The sequence below is a fragment of the Populus trichocarpa genome, chromosome 3 (genome assembly GCF_000002775.5).
Source record: "Populus trichocarpa isolate Nisqually-1 chromosome 3, P.trichocarpa_v4.1, whole genome shotgun sequence".
In the NCBI taxonomy this organism is placed as follows: Eukaryota; Viridiplantae; Streptophyta; class Magnoliopsida; order Malpighiales; family Salicaceae; genus Populus; species Populus trichocarpa.
In genome coordinates this window covers 21,116,090-21,143,253 of record NC_037287.2, presented here as the reverse complement: position 1 = coordinate 21,143,253, position 27,164 = coordinate 21,116,090, and the positions used below count along the sequence as shown (strand labels likewise).

Below are 27,164 nucleotides of genomic sequence, written 5' to 3'. Positions count from 1 at the left end.
TGATGATGAATTTCTTTTTTTGATTGAATTAACATATTGCTGTATACAATAACAGAGATTAACCAGCCTGCCAGTGGCTTGTAAATAAATGAATAATTTCAGAAATTTACAGGACTTGTGAACTAATGATTTTTGCTGTGGCCCTTTTTGTTGTCAACTAATCTACCTGCAGCTGCATAAGCAGTTTATAGGGACTGGACCACCCTCTTTGACCACCCATGGATGCTCAGCTACATCATCCAAGGTAATTCTTTGCATTGGATCTGCATACAAAAAGATAGCAAGGAGAGAAAATTAAAATTGGAAAGTTTTTACACTTAAAGACTTGTAGAAATTCCTGCAAATTCATTCAAAATAAACAGCAGGAAAGATTATGCTGCTTAAGATTGTTAAGAGGCTAAGAAGTCTGCATAAGAATTTAGGTAGTTAGAACATAAGAACTAGGAATGATTGTCCTTATGAGCTTGCCTGTGTTACCTTTGCAGAGAAGGCCTTGCAGAAGATCTTTGAGCTCGGAATCTAATTCTTCTGGAAGTGGTAAAGGACTATTAACAATCTGTCAAAAGGTAGCCAATATTTCAGTAGGCATAAATGAAAAAGAAACACACGAGAAAAAAAAAAGTGAGGAGATTACCTTGTCACAAGTTTCAGGTACACTATCAGCAAGAAAAGGGCAGAAACCGAGCACCATAGAGTATAAGGTAACCCCCACAGCCCATATATCAGCAGCTTTTCCATGGTAAACTGTATCTGGTATAATCCAAGAATCCTTGTTTCTCAGCAATGTGATTGATTTGCTTCTTTATAATTCTACAGTATTGAATTACCGTCTTTTCGTTGAAAATAAAAAACTTATTCTGTTTCACTTCACACCCATTTTTATGGTTATACATCCCAAATTCTCTACATCATCTAGCTCCTGAATTCCAAAACCCTACACTACTGAAACTCTGGAAGTATGTGAACATGTTGTTTTCGATCTGATATTCGTATGCATTTAAGACGTAAAGATAGGCGATGATCATAACTTGTAACTAATTATGCAGCACATGAGCCCTTGGGGCTAGTGGAAATAATGAACATACCTGAACAACACTCTGGTGCAGTGAAAGCTAGAGTTCCAGGACATCTCAATAGCTCATCATTGTCATCCTGCAGATTATAATTCCTAAATAAGAATAGTTTGTTGTAGGTCTGCACAAAAAGCTTAAAAAATGAATAGCAGTCCACGAGGAATGTGGTAGCTGTAGCTCTTTATTGGTAGGTCTGCAGATTAGTGTTGTTGTTGTCTAATACATCAGATATAGTTTCACCAAAGGAATTTTCTAGATTAATACTTAGTGGTAGTGGGGTTCTTGAACTGTAAGAAAAATGATTTTAAGACAGACAACAAAAAGAAGAAGAAGAAGAAGAAGGAAGAATCATGAAAATATTAGCAGATGAATCATCATGAATAGCATTACCTCAAAGGCATGGCCAAAGCTGAAATCAACTATTTTCACCCTTCCACTAGCAGTGACCAAAAGGTTTTCTGGCTTAATATCACCATGCACAATATTCTGTTACCAATAAAGGAGAAAGATTCAGCTTTTTGCTAGAAAGGGACATGTCTTCAAGAGGGAGGGAGCATCACTGAAAGATGTGTTCTATAATAAGTAACTTACATGATGATGCAAATAAATGAGACCAGCAATTACATCCTTGAAATATCTTCTTGCAGTTGTTTCATCAATCCGTCCTTTCGTCTCCAAAATGTTGCTCACAGTACTGCTTTCCACATATTCAAGAACTGGATAATAGCAACCACATGACAAAAGAGAGATAGAAGTGCATCATTACAAAACTCCTTGTGACATTCTTGACACAAATGCTTCAAAACATAGGGAAGAGGCTATCAGTACCCATATACAGATAATCTGATTTTTGGTCATCAATCACCTCAACTAGGTTGATTATGTTTGGATGTTCCAAAGTTTTCAATATGGATACCTGAAAAAAAAATCAAATCATCAACTTTCCTACTACAAACTGGCCAAGGCGCGATCCAGAATATGGATTGAATGGTGATAAAAAGATCCAGTTTCAGAAGCCTACTAAATTATGAACTCAAATTCAGAATGCATCGACTGGCCAGCAATTATATGGGGATTGGACCAGCTGAATAAGATTGCATATGGGGACCAGCTGCTCTTGTATGAAACCGAGTGAGCAGCTCTGGCCACAATCAGAACTTGTCAAAAACTTGCAGTGCCACGAATGAAAATGCTCATCAAATAAGCTACTTGCATCTAGAGGAAATCTTTATGTAACAAATCCAGAATGTGTTCTTGAGAAGATAGAGGAACAACTGAATGCAGGTTGTGTAAGTACCAATGCATGGACAAGAGGCAGACCGAAAAAGGACTGCATTGAGCCAGCAGAATTGAAAAAAACAGAAGACATGAAATAATGGACTTGAACCCAGAAATCTGAATGGTGGAAATACTTTTACGCAGCTGATTATCCGAGCCAGTTGCCAAAAAAACAAAGCCACTGAGAGAAGCAAGAATTATGATTGCTACATGGTAGAGGCACAGGCAGGCCTTAAGTTTGATGCCATTGTTGCAAACTTCAGATCACTATTGACCATAATTCTATAAGCATCACAGAATGGTCCTTGTTCAGGCAGTGTTTTGGGAAAGAACAAGTATAGTGCAACAGGGTCATTTGGTCTGTTTGATGTGAACTTTGAAGAGATGGTCTGAATAAAACATAACTGAATTATTACAACTCAGAACCTTTGGCTACTCCAAGATAGTAACTGCTAAGATGTGGAATCACAGTAGATGAAAGCCTAAACAATATAATAAAAAAACTGAAAGGATATTGCTTGAAACAAGAAATAAAACAACATAACAGCATGATCAAAATAGAAAGTAGGCCTTGAGTTTGAGAACAGATGAAAACAAAGAAAAACATCAATGAAACACAGGTTCTTACTTCTCTGAGAACATCAGCCATGGCTGTTTCTGATCCTGTGATGCGAAATTTGCGCAAACGAGACTTGCAAATAACCTACAAGAACAGTGGAATCCTGGTGATGGATGTTCAGTTAAATAAAGAGAAAGAGATCATTCATCATGGTTGAAGATATTAAGAGAATCAATGTCAATGTTTTGGTTGGGATCAAACCATAGAAGATAGGTATGTTAATGTTTGATAACTCAAAGCAACGAATTGAAGCACCATAGTGCAGGATCAATGGAATGGAACCAGGCTGTATCAATGAGCAAGTCCAATAGCCATTTCACCCCCACCCCTAATACCATCTTGATTTACAGAAAATCCATCAAGATATTGCCATATATCTATCAATTTCATGTATTCAGCAAGGGAATTGCTTTCAATATTGCAAATCTTGTTATATATCGCAAAACTTCCTGGTTAGTTAGTTGTTCATAGGACAGAAGTCCTGTACTAGCAGAAAGTGAATCCATAGCAATGAACAGGAGAGGATGAGTACTTCACCGATACTGTTTTGAGGTTAGTGTCTTTTTCAACCATACTTATGCTTGAAAAAAAATTATAATTCTGGATAATTCTAACAAGTAATCCTTAACCATAACGAGGTGTATTTACCTTAATAGCATAAGGAGTTCCACTGTTACTGTTTCGATAGAGTACCTGCACCAACTCTGTTATTACCTCAAGTTAAATAGAAAGCAAGCAGTAGAAAGTAAGGAATCTGTATGTTGTATATATGCTTACCACTTTACCATAGCTTCCTTGGTTGATCCTCCTCTCTTTTACATACTCGTTGATCATCTTTCTTCCATTTGAGTACTATCCTCACCATACAAGTTTCAGTAAACCATGTTTGATAATTTCCGAACAGAAGAGCAAACGAAATTGGTCAGTAATCGTGCCGAATCGATGCTTTCTACACAAACACTAAAGGCAATAACTTGTACTTGATTCATTTGTGTAAGTTCTTACCTTAGAATGCCTTACAAATGTGGTAACTGTAACAGGGATCTTCTTACAAGCCTGAGCCTTCCTTGGTGAGTATGGTATTGATTGTTCTTCATTCTTATCAACAGGAAAAATCCCACAGGATAAGTCTTGGTAGAAAATGTTCTCTGCATCATCTTGTCGACAGTCAATGTTGCTCGCACACTCTTGAGAGAACAGATTGGATGTGCAGGTCATGGGTAAAACAGGCCTCTTCGGATTCCGATGATTTGTCATCGAGTCGCAGCAGCCTGAATCTTCCTTAAACTTGGAGTATAGCAAGGTAGATATCGTATTCCTGAAAAATCCCTTTACAAACTCCTGCTAGCTTCAAAGATTCATTTTCTTGGCATACATGATTAAAACCTTAACCACAAGGAACTGTCCTCCTGTAGCAAAGTTACACCAATCAAGCAAGAGGTGCAGCTAACCCCACCCTCTGGCTTGACTGGTAGCTGAGCAAAACCTATCAATGTAGACATGTCTCATATCACATCTACATTAACTGAACCGAACTTCATTTTATATTGCTCTATATATTTTTCAATTTTTTTTTTAACTACAATCTTTTAAATTTAAAAATTTTCAAAGGTTGCACTGCTCTCGTAGCATAATTTGATTATGTTATTGCAAGTGTTGCGCTACTAAAAATTGCGTAACTAATAAAATTTCCAACAAAAATATGTTATTTTTTCAATTTTTTTTTGCTTCTAATTTTTTTTCAACATGTTTTATTTTTATTTTTTTAAAAAAATCTCCAAATCTTAGTTTGACTTTTTCTTTATCAAACTGGCCCAAGAAGTCGTGTGATCTGTCCCTTGCTTCAAGAAATTGAAGTCCTCGTCACTCCTAACTTGATAATCTAGATTATTGCACATGTGAACGAGAAATCTAGCACTTACAATACGGGAATGCTAGACATAGTCTAAGCTCCATTAATAAAAATTATATCTTTAAAACTTGATTGATTAGTTAAGCTTTTGGGTAAGTACGATTTATTAACATAATATCTAATAATATCTAAGTTTTGTTAATACCACAAGTTTGAATATTATTATTCTATTTTTATTTGATATAATTAAATACAAGATAATAATGAACATGTTCAAATTTTAAGTTAAAAAAAATTTCATTTAAAAGAATTTTTTATTAAATAATACAAATCATATATAAGAGGATTTCATATAATAACTTTAAGTTTTGGATTGAGATAGTGCTTTGATAATTAAAACAAATTAAATTTCTATATAAATATATACATAATCTAGTATGCATAAAGATGATTATCTTGAGACCATAATGTAAAAGCCTATGTAATAATTTTATGAATTCAATAATTTCTTTAATGATATAGATTCAGTCTTAAAGTGTATTTAGCGTCGTGGTAGATTTTATGATTTTTGTTTAAAAAATAAATTTAAAAAATTATAAATTATAGCGAGAGTTTTTTCAAGAGATTTAAAAAAGTAGATTTAGAAATAATTAAATTTTTTTTACTTGAATCAAAGGCTTGAACAAAATTGAGTCAAAATCTTAATTTAATCAAAATTTAAAGCTTTTAACTCATGAATTCGAACTTGCACTACATCTATTCTTTTTTTTTTTTTAAAAGAAAATTTGATTTGAATAATTTTTAATAAACATATTTCTAACTTGAAGTCATTTTAACATATTTTTGTCAAGTTATTTATGAGAACATATTTTAAATTGTGACTCAAAAGTAATTTTTTTTTTATAAGTACACCAATCAGACTCTAAATGCATCAAAATTTCCCTTATTTTTTCTTTATTAATGGTCAAATATTTGATTATGCTCGTTCAAACTGCTGAACAATGTTTTCTATATATGTTGTAAGTTGATGATGTGAGAAATATGATTTTTATATAGATATGTAAATATTCTTATTTTTTATGTACAAAAACTTTTTAAATACAATAATATTTGAATAATGTTTACGTATGAACTTAACTGAAAATGAAAATCAGAAATCAATGTCGTTTCTTAGAAATAATTAGTAACGTTTCAAGGCAGGGTTGCAAATGGGGATGTAGCTCAGATGGTAGAGCGCTCGCTTAGCATGCGAGAGGTACGGGGATCGATACCCCGCATCTCCATTCTTTTATTTTTCCCCTTAGATTTCCTTTTCATTGAAAACCGCTAAATTCACACTGTTTTAAACTCACAGCACTTTCCCTCACTGCTCCAATCAAGAGCCAATGATGTGGGACCCACATAGCGCCTCATTCAACGCACTTATCCCGCTCACAACCTTAAACCAAGCTGTGATTTTATCATCTCTCTCTCTCTCTCTAGACAATCCAATCCACTTCTTCAGGCACAGCCTGAGCCAGATAAGAGGAATAATACACGTAAATCAAGGATTATTTTATTTATTCAAGTAATCTCGTAGACCCTAAAATCAAGAAACATTCACAATTCAGTACCTCTACTCTTAATGTTTTTCATTGAACCTTAATTTGCAGAAAAATTATATTTGATAACACGTTATAAATATTGATGATGCAAGAGCCTCTTTGAAAAATTGTTTTTTCTTATTTTTTTTTTTACTTTTGATTGTTAGTTGAATTCTATATTAACTCCATAATTATTTACAGGGTTTAGGCCTAAAATCATTATAAGTAAAATTATCTAGTTTAGTTTTAAGGGACCAAAAACATATAATCCAAAGTGAAACTATGCCAAAATTTAAGGGACTAGAATATATTCTTTCATTAGTGAAATGATTTTTCTCCAACTGGTTCTTTAAATAACACTATCATAAATATATTAGTGTAAGCTATAGATTGCAGGTGCACAGTTTTGAAATTTCTGGCATCAAATTCACAAAACTGAAACAAGAAACAATGAGTGCATCAAAAACAGTGAGGAAGGTGGAGGTGTTGTCACCAGTACCTGCAGACATAGAAATTGCTAACTCAGTTGAACCTTTTCACATATCAGAGATTGCTAAAGACCTGAATCTTAGTCCTAAACATTATGATCTTTATGGAAAATACAAGGCCAAGGTGATTTCTTTTTCCTTTCTTGTAATGGGATTTATATTATTTTTTCATACCCCAATTCATTTTATTATCAAGTGACTGTTTTCTTGCTGTCTTGTGGTAGTTTTGTGTTGATTATTTTGATGGTTTTAGATTTTTTCTTTGAAAGATTCAATATTTGTTTTTGAAGGTTATTAGATTTTCGTGTTTTTATAGAAGAAGCCAAGGAAATTGATTTGTTGGGTTGTTTTATAGGTACTGTTGTCTGTGCTTGATGAGCTTGAAGGATCAGGAGATGGGTACTATGTGGTGGTTGGAGGTATTACTCCTACACCACTTGGAGAAGGAAAGTCTACTACTACTGTTGGCCTCTGTCAAGCTTTGGGTGCATTTCTTGATAAAAAGGTAGCATTTTGTTTTGTTCCATTTCTTGTTTTTTACTGTTATCATTCCATTCTTTCTTACTGTCCATGTTCTGTGCGGTCAATGTTGTTGAGTTTTATCTGGGCGATAAAATTTTTGAACTTGTATTCCATTATTTTCAAGCTACTAGTGTGGATTTAAAATCTTGTTAAATGTAGTCAAGAATTCATACTGAGTTTTGTACTGGCTGATTACAAGGAAAGTGCCTTGTAGTATCTGTGGAACAGAAATCAGAGAGGATATAAAAATTCAGCTCCAAAAGTTATGGTTCCATCAGGCGATGTTCCAGAAGGATGACTTTGGAGATGGTTCTACCATTTTTCACTCTTTTGCAAGAATGGAGTGTACTCCCATGATTCATTTTTTCACAGTGGTAGTTGCAAGGATATGATGTTGCTGAGTCATTGTGCATTTGGCCACATCCAATCTAGTTATTAAATATTGTGTTTATGCACACTCTCTAATCATGTTTAAATTTATGCGGTACTCCTGTTTAAGTATTTGACCATATTGGATATGAAATGATTACTGGATTGTCTTAAACCTTTGTATGATTGAAATCACTGAAGTCTGAATGGGAAACAGGCTAACAATCGATGAAGGATTCCTTTGTGTAGATTTGCCAAGCTTGACCAGTTGTTGATGTAATACAGCTTTCATTTCAGTATATCAAAGGCTGCTTCTTTTGGTTGCTTTATACTGAGGCTCATGCTGTTGTCATTGTCATGCCATGGCTTTCTAGAGGCAGAAGTTATATCAGCATCTGAAGGTTGGCACCATTTCATTGGCGAAAGCCTTCATGAGCTGAGCCTGAGAGTGTCACAAACTAATCTAGTCTGAGATGTGCATGAACTACAATATGTTTCAGAAAGATTATCAGAAAGCCACACTTTTTTGTTGAAATACTCAACATATTCTGGCTTGAATTGCTTGCAAGGATGAATTGAACCATAGATTACAACGTTTTTTAATGTCAAATTGAAAACTTCCTGCATTCTGTTATTCAAAGTTCCAATTAGTTACATCCAATCACCTTCACATGTATCAATTTACTGGTAATTGGTATATGTGCACCTATGTTAAACAGCTGAACTTATATAAAGCTATGTTAGAAATTTGGTATGTTTTCCTAGCACTCCTTTGCAATGACAGGTGAAAAGAGCGGTAAATTCGGCTCAAGCTTTCAAATTTCTCAAGAAGAGAAGTCCAAAATTTGCAATCTTGAGAGCTACCACATTTCCTCTGTTGCTTTTTAGTCAACAACTCAGGAAACTGATCTCCAGTTAAATGTCTGCAGTGCCAAAGTCAAAATTTTAATTCTTGTTTCCTTTTGTGCATGAGGATGTTTAGGAAACTAGATATGAATTTTTCTTTGCAGTAGGCAGTGGTGTTTTGTCATTGTTTTCTTTTAATCTTTGGTTTAAATGATTGTACGGATACAAAATTCCAGATGTGCCTCTGTTGTTATGATAGGAATTCTTTCTGTTTCTGAGCCTAGGTTGTTACCTGCCTTCGTCAACCATCGCAAGGACCAACTTTTGGAATAAAAGGAGGTGCAGCAGGTGGTGGTTATAGTCAAGTAATTCCAATGGATGAATTCAATCTTCATCTAACAGGAGATATTCATGCAATAACAGCTGCAAATAATCTCCTAGCAGCTGCTATTGATACCCGGGTTTTCCATGAGTCTACCCAGTCAGACAAGGCTCTTTTAAACCGCTTATGCCCACCAAACAAAGAAGGAAAAAGAAGCTTTAGTGACATAATGTTTCGGCGTCTGAAGAAGCTTGGTATCTCCAAGACCAAGCCCGAGGAACTCTCACCACAAGAAGTAAAGAAGTTTGCTAGGCTTGATATTGACCCAGCTTCCATAACATGGAGGAGAGTAATGGATGTCAATGATAGGTTCTTGAGAAAGATTACTGTTGGCCAAGGTCCTGAAGAAAAAGGGATGGTGAGAGAAACAGGATTTGATATTTCTGTAGCTAGTGAGATAATGGCAGTTTTGGCCCTCACAACATCTCTAGCTGATATGAGAGAGAGGCTTGGTAAAATGGTGATCGGAAATAGCAAGGCTGGTGACCCTGTAACAGCTGATGATCTTGGTGTTGGAGGTGCCTTGACTGTACTGATGAAGGATGCTATCAACCCTACTTTAATGCAGACTCTTGAAGGAACTCCCGTTCTTGTTCATGCTGGTCCCTTTGCGAACATTGCTCATGGAAATTCTTCCATTGTGGCTGACAAGATTGCACTGAAGCTGGCTGGACCAGGTGGGTTTGTGGTCACAGAAGCAGGTTTTGGTTCTGATATTGGAACTGAAAAGTTCATGAACATAAAGTGCCGATATAGCAGTTTAACTCCTCAGTGTGCTGTTATTGTTGCAACAATTAGGGCCCTGAAAATGCATGGTGGTGGGCCAGAAGTGGTTGCTGGGAAGCCTCTTGACCGTGCCTACACAACTGAGAACGTGTCTTTGGTTGAAGCTGGTTGTGTGAATTTAGCTAGGCATATTTCTAATACAAAGGCTTATGGTGTAAATGTTGTTGTCGCTGTTAACATGTTTGCAACTGATTCAGAAGCAGAACTTAATGCAGTCAGAAATGCAGCTTTGGCTGCTGGGGCATATGATGCTGTTGTCTGTACACACCATGCTCATGGTGGGAAAGGAGCAGTAAGTTACTTCTTCCTGTTTGTCCATTCCTATATTGAACCAGCATTGCTCTTCTTTCTGTGAAACCAAATAAGTGAAGGTAGAGCTGCATGGTGCTTGCTTTTTCCCTAGAAAGAACTACTCCATGCTTACCGAGTTTTGAGCTTTACAGAAGATATTTCCCTGTCAGCCATTATAAAGTTTTTCGTTATAACTTCAGCCTCAATATAAACACCAAAGTTACCCTGTTTCTTAAATCTTACTCAATCAATTCAGTGGTAGTGTCCCTCAGTTTCCCTCTATCGTAGCACTAATATATTATTCACACTTTATTTCACGTGCCATATACTTTTACCGTTGGTGTTTGGAGGCAGATTTTTATGCAAGTGAAATCTTGCATCCTCTGCCTTACTTCTTGGCTGCCTCATCTGCTTACATCCCTTACAAGTTAAAAAATTCTAATCACGTCTTGGATCCAGATCGTGGAATACATGTCCCACTGGATAAAAAGTTCACTGCCTTGTATGAACTTATTGTCTCGTTTAGTTGCATTGAAGCTGGTAAATGGTCCTCTTTTGACAGTGGCACATATCTGACTCTTAACTTCTTGAGTATCTGTATTAGGCAAAATGAGTGATTGGTTAACTTACTGTATTGTGTTCCTCAGGTGGACCTTGGAATTGCAGTTCAAAAGGCATGTGAGAATGTGACACAGCCATTGAAGTTCTTATATCCTTTGGATATTAGTATTAAAGAGAAAATAGAGGCAATAGCAAGGTCCTACGGTGCTAGTGGTGTTGAATACTCAGAGCAGGTATAACATTCATATCTTGTTATCTTTTTATCTTTCATTTTTTCAATTTCCAAAATGATTCTTTTAAGTTTTATCTGAAGATCATTTCATGATGTGCACAGTTGTGCACTTGGTAGTTGCCTCTAGTCTCAAATTTTCACTCTCAAATTTTCGTTTTCTCTCTTCTCACCCAAAAATGGTTAGCTCATTTGCACCCAATTTGTCCAAATGTGAAAGGGTTAAAAGGAGTATGGTTTTAAGCTTTTCTTGTGTTGAAAAATCGTTGTGGGAGATTTTTGGTGCATTTTTCCTGGTGAAGCTCATTTTCCATGCGAGATAATTCAAAGCAATCCATTCTCTATCTCATTTTAGTCAACCGGGATTGTAAAATTTCTTTGCAAATTGCCAATGCTGCAATTTATGAAACTTGGACGGATGTTTAGAGACTTGACCATCTCTTTATGTCTAACCAGGCTGAGAAACAAATTGAGATGTACAGTAAGCAAGGGTTCTCCGGTCTGCCCATCTGTATGGCCAAAACCCAGTATTCATTTTCACACAACGCGGCTGAGAAAGGAGCCCCCACTGGATTTTCTTTACCAATAAGAGATGTGAGGGCAAGCATTGGTGCTGGTTTCATCTGTCCTTTGGTTGGGACAATGAGTACAATGCCAGGGCTTCCCACAAGGCCTTGCTTTTATGACATTGATCTCGACACTGCCACGGGCAAGGTCATTGGTCTCTCTTGATGCCAACTAAACCTTATGTTTCATGTGCTTCTGCATATGCTTCCGGGGCCTGCCTTTTCAGAAGGACAAAGCCTCTGTGTAACTTCTGTTTGATTTTTAATGTAACTTGGATGCACAAGAAACTGAATAAATTAAAAGTTCCTGGTTTCTTTCTGCTCTTAATCCAATAGTCTGATATCAATCATAGCTCGTAATACTTCAGGTTTCTAGTTAAATTCTTTCTGTATCTTTAGAGCTTTGGTCTGAGGAAGGATTTTAATCCAAAGTGAGTGATCAGCAGAAGAAAGGGAAGATTACAACTCATGCTTGTTGAGATGGTTACCTTCCACCCTTCGGGGCACCAAACATTGCATTTTGAGTTCACAAATTTCAGAAGAAAGAATTACATGCATGAGTTGTTAACGCAAGTTCTTAAACAGGACTGACATCTCTCTCCATCCCGCCACAAAAAATCTAGTTTTTGACAAGGGCAGACTCTTCAAGTATCTTCAGCAAAACACCATCTACTCACTAATTCTCCCGAGGCATCAATGCCTATTTTCACTTCCTTTTTAACAAGAAGAAAAGGTTTTCCCTTCGCTTTTGTTTTCACGTTTGTCTTGCTATCATGCACGTTTTTCTTTTTCCCTAGCCTATCATTTCCTGGCCTTACGTTTTCACTTTTCTTCCTTCAGATCTCACTTCATCACCAGTTCTTCATCTCTTTCTCACTAACCAAACACCTTCTTTTCATGTTCCCAATGAATCTCTGTCCATTATTGGTAATAGTGATGCTAAAAATGGGGTTCTTTCTTTATCTCAGAGTCTCAAAATAACCCTTTATTAAGTGACGGTTCAAATGACAATGTACCACCAGGAGAGGTGGATGCAAGAAATGATTTTCATGGTAAGGAGCAATAGGTTTTGAAGAGAGAAAAAGGGAATAAAAAAAGCGCTGTGGAGAAAGAGAGAGTGGCAAGCAATGCTCTGGCATTCGGTTACCAATGGTAGAAGGATGATTCATACCCTATATTTGCACCAGGGTCTGATGAAATCCTTCAATTGTTTTCTTAATGGAAGGCCTGGCAGTGAGTATCTCAATATAGATAGGCAACCAAGGCACTGCAATGCTCCTGGTATATTTTGAACCTGCTTTTACAATTTCCAGTTAAAATATAGTGGACCCATTGTGTTTAGAAATGTAAGGACGTTTTGCTTTCTTTGCCATCAAATTATCAAACAGTTCTTGAAATATATGCTAACCGTTCTCTTCAGAGTGAACTTTCTGTTGTTGGCACTGATTATCTTCTCTGAAAGATTCATCTTTGCCAAGTTTTGTAAATTTTTGGATTACATTGACCGTAATTGATTTAGACCACTTCGATTTGCAGGCTGAATGGTCAACTTATGTTGGAGATGTTAAGAGGGAAGAGATTAGTCTTTCTTGATGATTCTCTCAGTAGGAACATGTGAGAATCTTTGGTTTGTGTTCTTCAAAATACAGTGGAAGATATTAAACTATTAAATTAAGATAGTTCATTAGCAGATCAAACAATTAAGATAATAATAATAATAATAATATTTGCCTTCCCCATGCTTCTTATTGTTAATCAATATTTACCATGACTGCTAAAAAAAAAAAAAACCAGATCAACCTCCTTTCCCTTTCGCTTTGTCTGTGTTCCCAGCCAAAGAATTTGGTTTAATCTTTACAATCTCAGAATTTTTTATGCAAATTATTCAGGCGTCAAAGACATAAGTTTTGTGTTTGTCGTTTAAAGAAGTTTGGGCTGCTTTGGCAAGCCCGTACGTTTTCTTATGTGGGTTCTAGCAGCCGGGCTGGCTTTAAGGCCCTAAGGTATATTCAGCACGGGCCGTTGGTTGTGTGATGGACTGTGGGCTTATATTTTCTTTATTGAATGTTGGGCTATAGCTTTATTAATTTGGGCTAAATTCTTTAGGTTGTATCCATGGATTTGGGTTAGGTAATTACATGGTCAAGAAAAATAAAAAAAAGAAAATAATAAAAAAATATATATACTAAAAATAACATCAAAGGTATATATTTAGCATCACCTCCAGGTCTTTCCAAAATAATAATAATTTTCTTTGCATATTCTTTCTAGTTATTTTGTTTGCAAAAAATATAAGAAAATATATATTTTTTTTTTACATTTTAGCATCCAATAATAATATTTGTCTTAGCATAAAAAAATTAAAATAATTTTTTTTAATTGGTGTTAGCATCTAAATAAAATGTTCTTGTTTTTTTTTTAAAAGGTTTATACATCTATATTTAGACTTCATAACAAATTCATTGAGCCTACAACCAAAATCAAAAGGGCCATCAAGCCGACATACCCAATAAATAAATAAAAATAACTTTGTGTTTTCTAATAAATGTTTGTTTTAAGAAAATATGACCTTAGAAATAAATTTATTTAATCTTTCTTTTGACAAGTCTCTTTGTTTAGGTCAATATCAAAGGTTTTTGTGAAGGGAAATTTCCTTCTTTATGGAATGATGCTAAAATTTTGCAAATAACCAAATAGATATCAATTTTTTCTCAAGTAATTAGAAATAAATTGGAAATAAACTAACAAATATTATGATAAGGATAATAAAAAAGATAAATTTATGAGAAACATATAGTAAAGATAACCTTTTATAAGAAAGAATGATATAAGGATGGCATTATTCTTCCCTTACATATGACTAACTCTTTACATGAATATCTAAAACCATTGTATATTTTAGGATCTCTGGTTTCTTGAAATTACTAGGTGGTAAATCCCAATCTTCCTTGATATATACGTCCCGCCATGATTTTGTAGAAACAAAGCCGACGTCACGGTGTGACAAGGAGTGTGAATATTAAACACTTTTTTTTATATATATAATATTTTTTGTTATGCATTTCACTTTATTTTATAAATGTATATTTTATTAAATATGAATCAAGATATTTGTTACAAAATGTTCGTATATTATTTTTCCTACGAGAATAATTTTAATTTTAGTGTTCACAACTTATGTGGCCATGGGAGCTCATTGAAGTAAATTCAAATTTATAAAGTGACAAAGATCATTTTATTTGTGTCATGTACTATCATTTTAATAGAATTTTCCATAGAAGACAAGTAATATTAATTTTCGTGGGTTCACATTTGACATCTTATTTTAATAAATGTGTTAGGTGGGGTAAATAAAGTACTGAACATTATTATATTTGTCACTATCAACTTTCCTTGGATTATAGTAATTAATTCTATTTAAACACGGTTTCAATTGTATGACCATCCAAAATTGAAGGTTTAATTTAGTTCATTGTAGTTCTAATTCCTTAAAAAAAAAGACTTGACCTAGACTACGTTTCCTAAGTCAATTGATTCGTTTTTTTTTTTAATGATGTTAAGCCAAGCTTCCATGTATATAATAAATGATCATTCAAACAAGAGAGGTATTCGAAATTTTCCCCTGTATAGTCATTGATACCTACAAGGGAACAATAACTTGTCATACCGATGCTATATCCATCATCTAGATAATACTATTATATCACTTGTAGAAAATAAAAAATACAAATGAAAATAAAAAATACAAATGAAAACACTAATAAAATATTCCCTCTTTATAATTATTGGTAAACACCGATGAAAATATTCTCTCAGTATATATATATTGATGGAATTATAATAGGAAAAGAAAGAATTAAGAAAAACCAAAAAGTATAATGATGTATCATTTATATAGAGGACATTACTGATCACGTATTAAACTCGTTGCTGAAATCTATCCATAAACCCGTCGGTAAATTGTTCCCTTCTCCCTGATATAGTTCATTGTGTTAATTACAGAGGGTATCATCGATGGATTAATTCCATCGGTATATTCTAGAAAGTTTTAGAATTGCTCACTTCTCAATTGTACTGTTCATGGTGTCAATTACATACGAGATTACCAACAGATTGATTCTATTGGTATTTTTCAGAGAGTTTTAAAACTGTTCACTTCTCAATTACACTGTTAATTACCATTCTTTACAGACAGAATCACTAACAGATTGAAAAGTCATCAATTATATTTGTGGGGTTTCTAAAAAATTTATATTAAATTAAAAATTTAAATCAAATATTACTAACAAAATCATCAATGAATTGACAAGTCGTCGGTGATATTTGGAGAGTTTCTAATTTTTTTTATTAAATTAAAAATTTAAATTAAATATTACAGTCAGTAAACCATCGGTAAAATACTCCAATTAAAAGATTAGAATCCCTCATTTCATAACAGACACGCCTCTTCTTCTTCTCTCTTCCTCTTCTGTAAAAAACACCAATGTGCTTTTTTTTTCTTTCTCTTCTCTCCTCAATTCCTTCTTTTCTCTTCTCCTCCACGTGCAAGTATGTCTTCTCATTTTTTTTCTTTTCTCTTCTCAATTTTTTTAATTAACATATTTTATGAATTTGTTTTTTCTTTTCTCTTCTCACACTACCAGAAAATTGATAAATACAAACGGAAATACCGAGGGAATATTTTCGTCAGTAAATTTCCGAGGGATTTTACCGACGGAAATATACCGAGGGAATATTTCCGTGGGAAAAAAAATTTAAAACAAAGCAAAAAAAAATGATGACGTGTCATTTTTACCGACGGAATTATTCCCTCGGTAATAAATTTACTTTTTATTACCAACGAATTTACCGACGGTCAAAAAATTACCGACAAAAGATTCACCGACGGAGCATTTCCGTCGGTGATTTCGTTGGTAAATTAATTACCGATGGAATATGTGTCTTACGCTGACGGAAAAATTCCGTCGGTAAAACTGTTAAATCTTGTAGTGTCTTCTTTACTCGCAATTAAATTAAGGTAAGATTTTCTTTCTTTTTTTTCTTTTGTTTTGCATTTTTATTATATTTTTAAATTTTTCTGTTCTTATATAATCGTATGGATGTTGTTATAGGATTTTTTTTCATATGAGATCAATTTTATTGTTTATTTTCAATTAAATTAATTTATTCGTAGTTGGATTACAGGTTTTGGAATAGGTTTTTCTATGTTTGGTGGAGTGTTTTTTTGTTGATTTATTTATCTTTTGAGTATTGATTTATATTAGTTATTTTCTACTTCAATTAAGTAGATTTTTTAAAAATATTTTTAAATAATTACTGACAGTATTACTGACAAATTAAATCTGTCGGTATATTCTAGAACCAAAAAATACCAAAAAACCTAATAGTTAGAAAAATATAGAAAACTGATTAAATTGATAAAATAAAAAAAATTAACAAAAAAAAACATACCAAGAAAAAAACCAATTGAAAAAAAAAAATTAGGTTTAGTTTGGTTTTGATTTAAAGCTTCTAAAACCGATTGAACCAAATCAAACCATTAATAATTAATATAAAAGATATTGCTTATAAGTTATAATATGTTTCAAAATAATTAATATAGAAGATGTCCTATTTTTTTAAAAAAACTTGTTCATATTGGCAATATACTTTTGTTTTTGTTCGCCAAACCCTTAAGATTTGCATCATTTTGTTAAAACATGAAGTTCATAAAATATAAAAGAGAACAAGTTAAGTGTTAATTTGAATATGTTATATTTGCAATAAACTTTTGTGATTATATATATTTCCCCATTTTGGAAAGATGTTTTGTCAATCTTGGATCCAAACAGTGTCATCGGCTTAGTATTGCGTGAAAACATTAAATTCAAGATTGGAGATGGATCCTCCATCATTTTCTGGTCTGACGTGTGGATAGGATCAAATGCTTTACGTAGCATTTTCCCTAAGCTTTACCAAATTTCTACTTTTCGGAATGGTTTGGTTAATGAGATGGGTCAATGGGTGAATGATCAATGGCGATGGAATTTGGTTTGGCGTAGGAAGCTCTTATCTTATGAAGAGCAACAATACCATCATTTGCTCTCAATGCTGGAGCCAATGATAATTCGACAAGGAAAAGATGACAAACTTATATGGTCATGCAATTCTGATGGAAGCTTCTCAGTTAAATCGTGTTGCACCCTAATTGACAATACTTCCTCTGCGACTGATAGAGTCTTCGAAGCCAATGTTTGGATTAAAGGAGCCCCTCCAAAAGTTCAGGTGTTTCTCTGGTTGGCAGTTCAGGACAAAGTTAGTACAAGAGCTTTTCTCCATCAACGGACTGTTTTGTCTGCCACACAAGCTTCATGTGTCTTTTGCAGCTCAAATTTGGAAACCTCAGAGCATCTTTTTATACATTGTAACTTTTCTAGGAGTGTTTGGATGAAAGTTTTGGATTGGTGGGGTATCCAATGTTGTTTACCGAGAACAATTGACTTGCTGCTTCTGCAGTGGCCCGAAATGGTACATGGCAAATTCCAAAGATCAGCTTGGAGATTAATTTCAAGTAGTACTATTTGGGGTATATGGTTGCTGAGGAACAAAATTGTTTTTGAGGAGGGAACTATAAACTTGTTTGATTGTTTCTCCACCATCCTTCATCGGGTTGCTATTTGGTTGCATTCTCAAGATTCAAACTTCAATTATACAGGAAATGACCTCTTAAGATCTTCTGATGGCATCAAATTATGGTGTAATAAGAAATCTTAGGTAGTTTTCTTGTTGTTTGCTGTAGTAGATCAGTTTTTTTTTTTTTGTTTTTTTTTTTTATCTCTTGTATTTCTTTTTGGCTATTCGCTTTATGGCCTTCTTAATATACTCTCGATGATTATCAAAAAAAAAAAAACCAAATTGATTCAAACCTTAAAAAAAAAAAAAAACTCACCACCAATACTGATGTAATGATCGAAGAGAAAATGTTTAATAGATTAAAATATTAGAAATCAGTAGCTGTTCTCTTACTTGGTCAAAGAAGTAATCCTAAAATCAGTTAAGAGTGTGTGTGTATATAAATTAGAGCCTCTCGGAGGCATACATTGATTGACAAGTACTGAATATATTAATTCAAGACCTGAATTAATTTGAGAAGAAAAAATAAAAAAATAAAAAATTTAGCTAATCCAATAAAAAAGTCGAGATAACCCGATTGAAAACCAGGTTATAAACTCGTTGAATTTTTTAAATATTTTTATCAAAATAATATTGTTGGGATTTTGTTTTTATCAAACTAGATGGACTCTCTAAATACATAATCTAGATCTTGCCCTTGGCTAACCCGGTTAGGTTTTAACACAATAATAAAAATAGACTCTCGCTTTTCCTCTTAAGTAAATATTCTAAGTTGACATAGGAAACGTAGTCTAGGTTAAGCCTTTTTTTTAAGGAAACAAGTTGTAGATATATCACGTTCATGTAAATCAAAATCAAAGGATCCAAATGACAATATTATATACACAGTGACAGCTCTTTTAAACAATAAATATATTGCAATTGAAACCTTAATTGAGTTGGTTAATTACTATAATCCAAGGAAACTTATGTGCTAACATGTAACAAAAATAACGTTGGCCAATACTATTTTACCAACCTCACCTGCTACGTTCTTCACGATCTAAGTTAAAAAAATAATGATTTCATGGCACAAATATAATATATACATCACCAATTAGCTTCAAGCCTTCTTTGTCTCTCTATACTTAGTGCTACGATGAACTACAATAAACCATATAATCTTGGATGATTATACAATTGAAACCATATTTAAATAGAATTACTTGCTATAATCCAAGGTTAGTTATACAGTGACAGCAATACCGGTGTCGAGTAATCTGCTTACCCCACCTGCCATATTCATCACCACCTAACAACATGTCATGTCAGGCTAAAAAAAAGAAGAAGATATTTGTTGCTCTATAAATTGGAACTCCAATGAGCTTCCAAGGCCATATAAGTTGTGAGCACTGAATTCAAAACATTGTTGTAGGAGAAAGTAGCTACTGAAAATGCATCTTTCTAAAGTTATGTTTGTAGCTTTGTTCTATGCGTTTTTTGCAGGAGTAGCACCATTAGCTTATGGTCAGCTTACTCCAACATTTTATGATGAAACGTGTCCGAATGTGACCAGCATCATACGTGAAATCATTGAAGATACCTTGTTATCCGATGCTCGGATCGGTGCCAGCCTCATTAGGCTTCACTTCCATGACTGCTTTGTTGATGTAAATTTGCTATGATCATTCATTTTTGTGTCTCCATTTCTCTGCTTTCTTATCAAAAAAGAGAGTTAAGATTTTGATTCTTTTTTTTCCTGCAGGGTTGTGATGCATCGATTTTGTTGGACAATACCGATACAATTGAGAGTGAGAAGGAAGCTTTGCCAAACAACAACTCTGCAAGAGGTTTTGATGTTATTGATAGAATGAAAGCCAGATTGGAGAGCTCTGAAAATTGTCCTGGCATAGTTTCATGTGCTGATATACTCGCAATTGCAGCTGAAGAATCTGTCGTTTTGGTATGTTAAAATGGAGAAGAAATTGATCGTAACCTCAATTTATGTGTACATGTTTTTGTACTGTATGTACTATATTAATCTAGACTAACCTATGTATGGTTATAGGCTGGAGGTCCCTCATGGGCAGTTCCACTAGGAAGAAGAGATGGAACAACAGCGAACCGGGCTCTAGCAAATCTTTCCCTTCCGTCCCCCTTTGAGACCCTTGATGAAATCAAAGCTAAGTTCACTGCTGTTGGCCTGAATAACAATACTGATCTGGTTGCTCTATCTGGTAACGACTACTATTATTCCCCTTCCTGGAGAAAAGAAAAACAGAAAAATGTTTGCTGACATTTTTCACATCTCTTGTCTTGACAGGTGCTCACACATTCGGACGGTCTCGATGTCAATTTTTCACAAACCGGTTGTATAATTTGAGTGATTGCAGTACCAATCCTCCACCAGATGATACATTGAACTCAACTTATCTAGCAACACTCCGGGACTTGTGCCCTTGTAATGGGAATGGGAGTGTGCTTGCTGATCTTGATCCTACTACACCTGATGGTTTTGATAGTAACTATTTCTCCAATCTGCTAGTTGGGCAAGGCCTACTTCGGAGTGATCAACTACTGTTTTCGACTCCTGGGGCAGATACCGTTGACATTGTCAACAACTTTAGTGCAAATCAAACAGCTTTCTTTGAAAGCTTTGTCGTTTCCATGACAAGAATGGGGAATCTCAGCCTTTTGACAGGAACACAAGGGGAAATCAGATTGAACTGCCGTGTAGTTAATGGAAATTCAACTGGACAAAATATTATGCTTGTTAGCTCAATTTAATACACGCACATGTATGCATGTATGTATGTATTGTGTCATAAAATCCATCAGTATGATGGAAAATGCTATTGATACTCCCTCTTAGGTTGCCGTTTCTCGTATCTTAAACGTGCATTTCCCTCTTATAAATAAATTCGAGATTTGATGCTAATTGTTGGAGTTCAACACATACCCTTTAAAAACAATAACAAACACTCCACAAGATCACAGGTTATTTGTAAAATTAGTTTTTGTGGGTTGACATTTCACATCTTATTTTAATATGTTAATTAGGTGATGATGAATATAGCAGGTGGGGTAAATAAAGTACTGAACATTATTATATGTTGTCACTATCAACTTTCCTTGGATTATAGCAATTAATTATATTTAAACACGGTTTCAATTGTATGACTATTCAAAATTGAAGGTTTAATTTAGTTCATTGTACGTAGTTCTAATTTATAGAGAGACAAAGAGCTTTGGAAGCTAATTGGTAATATATTATATTTGAGCCATGAAATCATTTTATTTTTTAAGTTAGATGGTGATGAATATGGCAGGTGATCATCACCAGACATGATGTTTGTAAAATTGTTTCGTTTTTTTTTTTTTTATTAATTAATATTTTTTATAATATTTATTTATTAAGTATTTTAGTTATTATTTTTTTTTACTTAGTTTTATGTTTTTTAAATTTTTTTTTTTTTTTTTTTTTTTTTTTTAATGATGATAAGCTGCCAAGCTTCCATGTATATAATAAATGATCATTCAAACAAGAGAGGTATTCAAAATTTCCCCCTATGTAGGTCATTGTTCACCTACAAGGGAACAATAACTTGTCATACCGATGCTATATCCATCTTCTGGAAACCATTTCCACAAGGCTTTGTATATATACACACAAACATTGTACGTTTAATTAGGACATAGGAGATATGACACTTGTGTTTCAAGTTCAGAAGACCAGTTTGATATTACGTGTATTTGATATTATGGTAGTTTTTATAATTATGATTTAAAAAATAGATTTAAAAAAATACTATAAATAATAGATTTTTCATAATTAAGGTTTTAAGAGGGTTTTTAACTCGGATTCATGCAAAAAATTGTTATATATATTGATTAACCAAATACTTTTAAAATTTTGATTGAAACAAAATATAATTTAAACCACACCTCACAACTCTACCAAACAAAACAGAAACTAAATATAAAATGTAGAGAAATGGTTTGATAGCTTAGAACATTAGAAATGAGAAGTTGATCTCTTACTTGGTCAAAGAATTTTTAAGATGTATCATGAATGCTCATTATTAAAAATAAAGTAATCTCAAAACTAGTTAAAAATATATTTATATTTTTGAAAAAAGTCAATAAATTAAAAGGGTTAATCAGAAGGTAGCAAAAAACAAGATACATGGAAGAAAAAAAAAAAAAAAGAGAATCACAAAAACAGAAAGCAAACACAAAAAGAAAAAAAAAAGCTAACAGATACATAACCGAAAAAAAATCATCACGATTGAAGGAGCTGATACGCCACGTTTAAAGCCTTGATTTGGTGTTAGACCAATCTATAATACCTTCAGGCCCCATAATTAAAGCAGTGCCAGTAGCCATGAAGAATTTATCTGCAGACTTGAGCCAATTCAATAGACAATAAAGAATTAAGGAGAAACTGTCTTTGAATGTTGCAATTCCATCAATGAGGATTACCTTGTTCCTCATAAGCCGTATACTCCAGCTAACACAACAAGAAAGCATAGACCAAGCCTTACGCTGGAATTTTCCAAACACCAGGTTGGACCATTGATGTTAAAAACGTATTTATATTAGTGTTTTTTTTTTTTTTGTAATAATCAAGATCTTATATAAAATCTAGTGCTAAAAAAACTTGACTCATTAAAAATTTTTTATGTTTGTGTACATAGACAAGAAAAAAAAAGAGAGATAACAAAAGGAAAGCTTGATAACAAACTAAAAAACTAAAAAAATGACTCTTAAAAATCTAATTTGTTCACTGTAAGATATCTTTGGGACTTTATATACATCTAGGTATAAAAGTTTTTTTTTTGTTTATAGACTTTAACTAAAGACCAATTTCTAAGGAATAAGATGGAAAACATTATTTCATTTCGGATCTTTATCCTAAAACACCATGTTATTTTCACCAAGATCCCCCAAAGTAATATGATGTATTTTCGTAACAATCTCATTCCAATCAATCTTCATTAGTTTGATCCTTTATCCTTCATAGCCATTTAAAATGAAGTGCGCTTTGTTCTTGCCGTATAATTCACGTATTTATATTAGTAAATTAGAGCCTCTCAGACGCCTGTTCAAAGAAATTCCATTGAAGAGTACTCAGCCAGGCAAATAGACTAAGCTATAACTTCAATATTTATTCTGAATTTTTAATCATTACATTTCATTTCCATCAAAGTTATTTTTATTACACACATACATGAGGTTATTTTCAATTTTTTCTTGGCATAGTCTGGCTTTCAAACTGAGCTAACAAGCACACTATCTTTTCCAGCCAAGTTTGCATTGACTACTCTGCAGTTCAATCTGATCTCACCTTCTGTCCCTGTCAAAGGACTAAGATTCCCCATTCTTATCATGGACTCAACAAAGCTTTCGAAGAAAGCTGTTTCATCATTACTGAATATGTTAACAAGTTCAATGATATCATCAGCCCCAGGAGTCGAAAACAGTTCTTGATCACTCTGAAGTAGGCCTTTATTAGCTTGAAGATTGGAGAAATAGTTATTATCAAAGCCATCAGGTGTTGTGGGATCAAGATCAGCTAGCACAGTCCCGTTTCCTCCTTGGGGACATAATTGCTGAAGTGTTGCTAGGGAAGTTGTGTCCAATGTTGGGTCAGGAAGGCCTGTGTTGTTGAAGTTGTACAATCGATCAATGAAAGTTCTACATTGAGCTCGTCCAAATGTGTGAGCACCTAAGAATAAAAGCACCAAAATGTCATCAAAGGAATAACAATGGTATAAATAATTTTCTTATGATGAGTTGTAGAGAGTAATATATAACTATTTTTATAGCTTAAGATTGAATTAGTTTTTGATTTGGTATCAGAATTTGAATAATCAAAGAATCTTTTACTTGAATGAATTAGAAAATAATATATTTTTAGAATATTATATCACAGTTTAAATTTTTGAGTTTGATTGATTTCTTTTACGAAGAATAACATATAAATTATGGAAGCGTGAAGTTAGTTTGACGAGACGCGCATTCAGTACAATGCATTTTAGTTTAATATTTTGTGATCATGTTTCTCAAGAAGAAGGGAAAAAACAATTGTTACCAGATAGTGCTACCAGATCGGTATTATTGTTGAGGCCAACAACAGTAAATCTGGATCTGAGACGCTCGAGGGTGTCACGGGGACCTGGGATGAAAGCATTAGCAGCAGTTCTGTTTGCTGTTAGACTGTCTCTTCTTCCTAATGGAACTGGCCACCATGGACCTCCTGCCTGCAGTAACCATAAAGAAGGTTAAAATAAATGCTATAAAAATACAAATGATCTATGTAAATTGAGATTTCAGTTCCCTTTGCCTTAATTTGCTTTCCACTTAAGTTCCAACATGTAAAAAAATTAAAATTAAAGAGCAATTGATTTCGAATTCTTATGAAATCAATTGTGATATAGCATACCAAGACAACCGATTCTTCAGCTGCGATGGCTAGTATATCAGCACAGGACACAGTATCGGGACAAACACCCTCCAACCTTTCCTTCATTATATCAACAACATCAAAGCCTCTTGCAGAATTATTGTTAGCAAAAGCTTCCTTTTCGGTGTCTATAGTAGCAGTTTTGTCCAACAAAATAGATCCATCACAACCCTGCAAAAAAATCAACAACTTGTCAGGACTATTCAAATGTTTTGCTAGAAGTCCTTTGATCATGGTCAGCAAAATACGTATTTCAACTTACATTAACAAAACAGTCATGGAAGTGAAGCCTAATGAGGCTAGCACCGATCCGGCGATCGAAAATCAAGGTCTCTGCAATCACTCCACGGATAATGCTGACCACAGATGGACATGTCTCATCATAAAATGTTGGAGTAAGCTGACCATAGGCTAATGGCCCTCCAACCAAAAATGCATAGAATAAAGCTACAACCATAAGTTTTGAAAGCTTCATTTTCTCTTGTATACAAATGATGTTTTCAGTGTTCACAGCTTGAATGAGGATTCATAGAGGTTCTCATTTATAAAGAGCTTTGGAAGCTATGACACGCTGCCTACAATTTCCATAGAATAGAACTAAACATATTTATTTGTAGTCACAGTCCTGATAACATGGATACGTTACGTTTGTGTGGGGATGGATATGGCTGGGTCATAGAATATTGTTGTCTTCTGTCGGCAATAATTAGTTTCCTTGGATAGTAAGCAATTAAATCAACTTAAAATGTTTTAATCGCATGATTATGGTTTAAAATAAGCTGTGATTGTGGAATATATGCCATTTGGATTCCTATAAGAAGCTATTGATTCAAACATGTAGACCTTTTCATTTAATTATATCTAATATATGACTTATTGTTTCCTTCAAATATTTTTTTTTTATTCGAGATAAGGTTTCCTTAGTCAATTACCTAATCACATTAATGACAAGAGGCCAAGTATTTCATTGTTTCATTATAATTAGTAACGTACCAGCTTATCCATTGCTTTTACGAATGGAGTTCTACACGTCTACATGAAAGTACATAATTTAAGGGGAAAAGGCATCACTAAATGGAGAAATTTCATGTTGATTCTCGAGTACTTGTTAATAGTTATTTCATAAAGGGAAATTGATGTAAGAAAGTGAGAGAAACCGTGAAAAGAAGGTGAAAAAAAAAGTATTTTCGTATCTATTTACAATTATAAAACATGATGGGTCTCGGTGCCTCTCTCTTCAGGGAGTTAATATTAATAGCTAGTCTCACTGTAATATAATTTTTTTTCTCCTATTACATTGAACGTTTTCTTCTAAACTTATGCGACAAGTATTATTCTTTGTCTATATATATATATATATAGACAAAGAATAATATATGTTCTTGGAGCAAGCATAGGGCTTCTAGACTTTGCGACTCTCTAAAAATAATTCTAGGCACCATGGAATCCGCGTTTTACTTTGTGCTTTCAGAGGAAGTTAGACATATATCCAGTGAAAGAATTAATTATTTTTCTTCTTCTTATTTTAATGCACGCGTGAATGTATGTAAGATTCCTAAGGAATATGGCGTGAATGTATGTAAAGTCCCTAAAGAACGTGGCGTGATTGCAAAGGGTTTAAGATCTGTATAATATGTTTCGAGTTCGAGTCAGGATGTGTATCTCTTGTAAGAGCCTGGAACAGTCGGGATTTTACTCGCTCACTTGGACCCATAAAATGTGCTTTCCGGGAGGTGGGGTTTTTCTCGAATAAAAAAAAAATGAATGTACGTAAGCAAATTCTTGCATTTGACTAAGGTCAAAAAAAATAAAAAATATTAAAAGAGAGATGCAATGTCCAAATTGGCATTAGACAAGATGATGGTGTTTTTATATATGATGAGGATGATAATGATGATGATGTTTTCTTAGTCACATAACAAAGCCTACCAGAATATTATCAAGTTTATACTCTTGCTGGCTTTTGCCAACCTCGAAGAGACCATCCATATAAATTAAGAAACTTGTCCTTATATATTTAAGAACTAATGTCAACAATAAAAATGTTCAATGTCATGAAGGATTGGAGGGAGGAGAGTAATGTAAATGTGTCATGATGGGCCATTTAATTTACACGTTTTCTTGCACTGGAATCTGGAGAAGAAAATTCATTGCTGGTGATGCATTTCATCTGACATGAATTACTATGTTCATTCTAAAAAAGAAGAACTTATCTGCTCATTTTAAAAAAACAATTGATTTACAAATGGGGGTTTGCTAGCTAGTGGCTATGTTGAGATGAATGAATCGCAATCTGGGAGGTTTATATATCCACCCAAAACAGAAAATTCAGTATTTCCATTTGCATACTAAAAGTTAAAGGTAGAAATCTAAGAAATCTGTGGATAATTAATTATATACATTATATTTTTTAAATCTGACCCAAACAAATCCCGGGTTATACTTCGTGTAACGAATAAAAATAATATCATCTTTTTAAAAAATTAAAAAATCAATGAATTTTGACCGAGTTTTTCCCAGCTAACCAAATTAATTGCTAATCAACCTAGATTTTAACAAAATTACACCAAGTTAATTCTTTTTTTATTTTTATTAAAACCCGGCTCCATCTAAGCCTATAATCACATATAACATGCTAAGCGGGTATATAAACGCATTTTAT

General features: G+C 33.8%; 4 protein-coding genes and 1 non-coding gene across 5 annotated transcripts; 3 read left to right on the top strand and 2 right to left on the bottom strand.

Annotated features, from left to right (window-relative positions):
* LOC7461380 (serine/threonine-protein kinase GRIK1-like) lies at positions 1 to 4,464 on the bottom strand. The gene is made up of 11 exons (XM_052451238.1): positions 3,976 to 4,464; positions 3,748 to 3,822; positions 3,619 to 3,663; positions 2,980 to 3,054; positions 1,902 to 1,989; positions 1,665 to 1,789; positions 1,464 to 1,559; positions 1,086 to 1,152; positions 635 to 750; positions 478 to 556; positions 1 to 263 (listed from the first exon to the last, which is right to left on the bottom strand). The coding sequence occupies exons 1-11, from the start codon at positions 4,225 to 4,227 to the stop codon at positions 163 to 165; spliced, it is 1,119 nt and encodes a 372-aa protein (XP_052307198.1). The 5' UTR covers positions 4,228 to 4,464; the 3' UTR covers positions 1 to 162.
* A 1,568-nt stretch (positions 4,465 to 6,032) lies between these two features.
* On the top strand, positions 6,033 to 6,105 carry TRNAA-AGC (transfer RNA alanine (anticodon AGC)). Its single transcript has one exon. It is a non-coding gene; the product is annotated as a tRNA-Ala (tRNA).
* A 665-nt stretch (positions 6,106 to 6,770) lies between these two features.
* LOC7463602 (formate--tetrahydrofolate ligase) lies at positions 6,771 to 11,773 on the top strand. The gene is made up of 5 exons (XM_002303981.4): positions 6,771 to 7,017; positions 7,249 to 7,398; positions 8,915 to 10,090; positions 10,737 to 10,883; positions 11,336 to 11,773. Exons 1-5 carry the CDS (start codon positions 6,856 to 6,858, stop codon positions 11,609 to 11,611), a joined length of 1,911 nt encoding a protein of 636 aa, XP_002304017.1. The 5' UTR covers positions 6,771 to 6,855; the 3' UTR covers positions 11,612 to 11,773.
* A 7,630-nt stretch (positions 11,774 to 19,403) lies between these two features.
* LOC7461381 (peroxidase A2-like) lies at positions 19,404 to 20,974 on the top strand. Its single transcript, XM_052451287.1, has 4 exons — positions 19,404 to 19,706; positions 19,802 to 19,999; positions 20,105 to 20,273; positions 20,360 to 20,974. Exons 1-4 carry the CDS (start codon positions 19,491 to 19,493, stop codon positions 20,821 to 20,823), a joined length of 1,047 nt encoding a protein of 348 aa, XP_052307247.1. The 5' UTR covers positions 19,404 to 19,490; the 3' UTR covers positions 20,824 to 20,974.
* Positions 20,975 to 23,179: 2,205 nt separating this feature from the next.
* LOC7461382 (peroxidase 15) lies at positions 23,180 to 25,040 on the bottom strand. Its single transcript, XM_002304848.4, has 4 exons — positions 24,765 to 25,040; positions 24,482 to 24,673; positions 24,131 to 24,299; positions 23,180 to 23,764 (listed from the first exon to the last, which is right to left on the bottom strand). Exons 1-4 carry the CDS (start codon positions 24,975 to 24,977, stop codon positions 23,307 to 23,309), a joined length of 1,032 nt encoding a protein of 343 aa, XP_002304884.2. The 5' UTR covers positions 24,978 to 25,040; the 3' UTR covers positions 23,180 to 23,306.
* Between the last annotated feature and the right edge of the window lie 2,124 nt (positions 25,041 to 27,164).